Source organism: Bidens hawaiensis, unplaced genomic scaffold (genome assembly GCF_021521415.1).
Source record: "Bidens hawaiensis isolate Kalapana, Puna unplaced genomic scaffold, B.hawaiensis_p1.1 tig00002572_1, whole genome shotgun sequence".
NCBI lineage: Eukaryota > Viridiplantae > Streptophyta > Magnoliopsida > Asterales > Asteraceae > Bidens > Bidens hawaiensis.
Genome location: NW_027491140.1, coordinates 1,847,932 through 1,853,526, shown reverse-complemented (window position 1 = coordinate 1,853,526; position 5,595 = coordinate 1,847,932). Strand labels below are relative to the sequence as shown.

Below are 5,595 nucleotides of genomic sequence, written 5' to 3'. Positions count from 1 at the left end.
CTTAACCGCCTATAGAGCACGATGGGCTAGCTCAACAAGTAAATGACACCCTTTCCCATAAGCCAACCAATAAAGGGTGGTTCCAATAGGCGTTTTATAAGTGGTACGATAAGCCCATAAAGCATCGTTTAGTTTATTCGACCAATCTTTCCAATCAGGCCTTACCGATTTTTTTAAAATTTCTTTGATTTGCCTGTTGGAAACCTCCACTTGCCCACTCGTTTGAGGGTGATATGGAGTGGCAATACGGTGGTTTACGCCATACCGTTTAAGTAGTTCGCCAAAATTGAAGTTTTTGAAATGTGAACCCCCATCACTAATGATAATGCGAGGGACACCAAAACGTGAAAAAATATTAGTCCGGACAAACTTACAAACAATGGTATGGTCGTTTGTCTTGGTGGTGATTGCTTCTACCCATTTAGACACATAATCGACCGCCACCAAGATATATAAATGACCAAATGAGTTAGGGAATGGGCCCACGAAATCAATCCCCCAAACTTCAAAGATGTCGATAACTAGGATTAGTTGCATGGGCATCTCGTCCTTCTTTGAAATACCCCCCATCTGTTGGCATCTAAAACAATTCTTAACAAACGCTGCTGCATCTTTAAAGATGGTGGGCCAATAAAATCCACATGCAAGCACGCGATGTCCTGTCTTCTGGCTGCTAAAATGGCCTCCACAAGCTGACGAGTGAGCATGATGCAAGACACTCCGAACCTCTTCCTCCGGCATGTAACGTCTCACCACTTGGTCCGCACCAACTTTGAACAAGTCCGGATCTTCCCACACATAGTACTTTACCTACGAGAGGAAATGCTGCTTCTTCTTCCTTGGCCAAAACTCCGGAATTGTATATGCAACAAGAAAATTAATAATGTCAGCATACCATGGCAAAGTTGAAACAGAAAACAATTGCTCATCCGGGAAAGACTCATTGATGGCCCTCTCGTCTTTCTCCTCCTCCTCTTGTCCTACAAGTCTCGACAAATGACCTGCTACCACATTCTCGCTTCCTTTCTTGTCACGGATCTCCACATCAAACTCCTGGAGAAGTAAAATCCACCTGATCAAGAGTGGCTTTGCATCCTTCTTCTCCATCAAGTACTTGACTGCGCTGTAATTTGAAAAAACAATAACCTTGCTCCCTTAAATATAAGATCGAAACTTATCAAGTGCATATACTACCGCAAGCAACTCCTTTTTCGTAGTGGTGTAATTAATGAGCATCGGAAAGGGTTTTGCTCGCGTAGTATATGGCAACGGGCTTCTTATCCACCCGTTGACCCAACACAGCCCTGACCGCGTAATCACTTGTGTCAGACATAATCTCAAATGGAAGTGACCAATCAGGAGACGACAAGATCGGGGCTTCCACCAATTTGTTTTTTAGTACACTAAAAGCCTTAAGACATTCTTTGTTAAAAACAAATGGCACATCTTTTAACAACGAATTACACAACGGTTTAGATATGACACCAAAATTCTTAATAAACCGTCGGTAAAAACCGGCATGCCCCAAAATTGCCCTTTACCCCTTTTATATTAGTAGGTGACGGTAAATTAGATATGACTTGGATTTTTGCCTGGTCAACCTCAATCCCCCTACTTGAGATGACATGTCCCAAAACCGTCCATTCTTGAACCATAAAGTGGCTCTTTTCCCAACTTAAGACCAAATTCGTTTCCACACATCTTTTTAAAACTTTAGTTAATTCATTCAAGCATTTTTCAAAAGATGACCCGAAAATCGAAAAATCGTCAATAAAAATCTCAAGTGAATCCCTGACCATTTCTGAAAAGATACTCATCATACACCTTTGAAAGGTGGCCGGGGCATTACACAAGCCAAAAAGCATTCGCCTAAATGCGAAAGTGCCGTATGGACACGTGAAAGAGGTCTTATGTTGTTCATCGGGGTGAATAGCGATCTGATTGTACCCCGAATAGCCATCTAAAAAGCAATTAAACTTCTGAACTGCAAGTTTCTCGATGATTTGGTCAATGAATGAAAAAGGAAAATGGTTCTTAGAAGTTTCCGCATTCAGCTTTCTATAATCAACACAAATCCGCCACCCAGTTACCGGTTGGGTGGCGATTTCCTCATTTTTCTCGTCACGGGTTATCTGAATACCTGCCTTCTTTGGAACTGTTTGTGCTGGACTTACCCACATGCTATCCGAGATCGAGAAAATGATGCTCGCGTCCAACCACTTTAAAACCTCCTTCTTCGCTACCTCCTGCATGTTTGGATTCAAACTTCTTTGTGCATCATGAGCGGGTTTTTCCTCGGGATCGGTGATGATCTTATGCATGACAATGGATGGGCTGATCCCTCTCAAATCTGCTATCGTCCAACCAATCGCCACCTTATGCTCTCTCAAGACTTCCACCAACGCCTTCTCTTGCTCTTATTCCAAATTTACAGCGATGATGGCCGGTAAAGTCTCTCCTTCCCCTAAGAACACGTATTTTAGGTGTTTCGGGAGCTCTTGCAATTCAACAGCCAGCGGACTCTCCAATGATGGTATCAACTTTGAATCAATCGTATCGGGCAACCTCTCTACCTTCTGAGACCATGGCGGTTTTCCTATACTCGCAGCATACAACCCCACTGTTTTTTCTTCTTCTTGCAATTGTAATATGTGCTCAACTGTTTTCCTGCAACAAATAGCACACTCCTCTGTGGCATCATCCTCGCTTTCGTGAGGGTTCAACCCGTCAATGACTTCAGCCGCGAAGTATTCGTCACTCACCAGAGGGTTAGACACGTTTGAAAACACATTAAGCTGAAGATTCTTATTACCAAAAGACATGTCCACCACCCCGGTTCTGCATTTTATTAAAGCATTTGCGGTGGTCAAAAAGGGCAGACCGAGAATCACGTTCGGTTGCCGTTTCGGGTCAACCGTCACGTAGTTTAGAACTAGGAAGTCAACCGGGTAACAGAAATCTTCAATTATCACAATCACATCGGTCACGATTCCCCTAGGAAGGTTGAGTGTTAAATCGGCCAACACCACGGTATTGTCGGCTTTTCTAAGTGGACCGAAGTCGTACTGGTCATACAAGCTTCCCGGGAGAATACTCAACCCAGCCCCAAGATCTAACAACGCCCTAGTCATTTTGAAATCGCCCACTTGAATGGGTATAATTGGCTTTCCCGGATCTTGTAGCTTGGGTGGGAGGATACCCGTCAAAACCGAACTCACATTTGTTGTTAAGTTAACTTGTTTGGGCAACTTGTGAGTTCGTTTTTGAGTACACGAGTCTTTTAATTGCATCTATGAGGGGAAAATTAATTTTTACTTGTTTAAATATTTCCCATATTTCCTCCTGCTGTGGGCCCCTTTTTCTTAGTGCCGATGAGGTCTCGAGGTCAATGCTCGAGGAAATGGAACGGTTTTATTCGTTGGGCCCGTCTCCTTGGCGGTTGGTGTTCCTGTTTTAATTTCAGTTTCAAGTTTATCTTTATTTATCTGTTTCGGTTTATTTTTTTGTTCAATTTCAACCTCATCGTTACTCTTCCCATTTTCCCCCAAGTCCTCCACCACGCCTTCAACCAAAGGTGGTGGAGCTACCCCATTATTATATACCTTTCCACTTCTAAGGGTACTTACCTGGTTGACATGGGTACTCTTACCATTTGAAGAGCTGCTACTCTAATGGCTCGGTTTCTTCAAGGTATCACTCGGCAACTTGGATGGATTTCTCTTCAAACTAGCCACTTCCTCAGCCAGCTGGCTTACTTGTTTATCTCTCGCAGCATTAGCTTTTTCTTATAGCTCCAATCTCTGATTCATGCTTTTATTCTGAGCCTCCTGATCTGTCTTCATCTGCTTCAGAAAATACATCACATCCTTAATCGACTCTTCCTTGTTTCCTGAAGAACTTTCTTGACCTTGAGCTGCCCCTTAACTTTGCGGACCCTGCTGATAACTCTTTTGATAACCCTTATTATAACCTCCCGACTCCTTTTGATGGTACCCGCTTTAACCATTACCCCTCTCATTCCCATACTGCCTCTGATTTGACTGATAACCTGCTTTTTGGGAATTGCCTTGAAAATTCAGGTTTTGTTATGTGTTCGGGTTTCCATAACTGAAGTTGGGGTGGTTCCGGAGGGCCGGGTGATAGGTGTTTGAATTCATATTCCCGTTATTGTATCGCTTCTCACCCTGAACAAAATTCACCTCCTCTTCTTCCTCTTCTTCGTCCTCCATCACAACTCCACACGTCGCCACTACATGGCATATTCCTCCACAACCCTCACAAACTGGATACGCCTTTCCCGACTTACCCTTCTCTTTCACTCCTACCCCCATAAACTAATCTAGCGTTCTTTCCAACCTGGCCATTCGGTCATCCGACTCTCCACCATCCTTGGATTTCACAACCTCCCTTTTAACCATGCGATTCGACTAAGCTTGTCTCTTCGAGTTCATTGCATGCCACCCTAAGTGTTGCGAATCTTCATTTTCATCATTCGTTAAAATGACCCATTTGTGGTCGACTGAAGATCACGCACATCGTCACTTGACAACCCGTCATGAAACGCTTTAGTCAACTCCCACAATGCTATCCTATGATGAGGGCAAGTCCTCAATAACCTCTTGAATCTCATGAAAGCTTCATGGAATGTTTCGCCCGAACCTTGCTGAAAGTTTCTGATCAAAGTTCGGGCCTCGGAAGTTCTTTGTGGTGTGTAATACTCGTCTAAAAACTGCTGAGCCAGATCTTGCCACATGTAAATACTTGCTGACGGTAAGGAAAAGAACCACTGCTTGGCTAGATCTTTGAGACTAAACTGAAACACAACTAGCTTGACTTCATCGGCAGTAAACCCTTGACTTGAGATGGTGGCACAAATAGCATTAAACTCGCTCAAGTGCAAGTATGGTTCTTCAGATGCTTTCCCATGAAAAGTAGGCATCCTGGTTAGCTTACTTTCTTTTACCGAAAGCGTTCTTCCTTCTCTAACCGGGATGACAATTAGAAGCGGGTTCGTGGCCACTTGTGGAATGAAGTGGCTTTGAACTCCCCAAACGGGCGGTGGAACAAATGCCCTCGGGACCCCATCGTCAAACTCGTACTCGGGAAATTGTGGCTCGGGAATCTCTTGTCTTCTTTGGGCTCGACAGTTTCTCGGTGGTTGAACGGTCTCGGGTGTTCGGTTTTGGGGGGGTTTTTGTTGTATTATGTAATATCGCCCCCCTTGAACATCCTCCATCTCTTCTTCATCATCAAACTCGTCGAAGTCATCGAACAACCTCCGCCGATTAGCTACTCTTTCGAACTCAAAATCGACCCGATTATTTGGCGGTTCAGACCTTATGGAACGATCATCTCTCATTTGGTATCTTCTTTAACCTCTTGGGTTATTGTTTTGGTGAATGTGTTGGTGGAGTGGTGGTAGATCATTAAGTGGTGGGTTTTGTGGAATATGTTGTGGAACGTTATGTGGAAGGGGTTGTTCTTGGTGAGGTGGTGGGTTAAGATTATTGGGTTGAAACACCAGTGGCATTAGGTATGGGTCGTTCTCTTGATGATTCATATCTTCTACTTTCGGCCTTGAGGTTTCACCTTTTC

At 43.9% G+C, this 5,595-nt stretch overlaps 1 protein-coding gene across 1 annotated transcript; it reads right to left on the bottom strand.

Moving 5' to 3' along the window:
- Positions 1–2,417: 2,417 nt before the first annotated feature.
- LOC143620479 (uncharacterized) lies at positions 2,418–3,131 on the bottom strand. The gene has a single exon (XM_077092172.1). It carries the CDS (start codon positions 3,129–3,131, stop codon positions 2,418–2,420), a length of 714 nt encoding a protein of 237 aa, XP_076948287.1.
- Positions 3,132–5,595: the final 2,464 nt, after the last annotated feature.

Excerpts from the sequence above, each read along its gene's own strand:
- LOC143620479 (XM_077092172.1), bottom strand. The coding sequence starts at position 3,131 with ATGACTAGGGCGTTGTTAGATCTTGGGGCTGGGTTGAGTATTCTCCCG.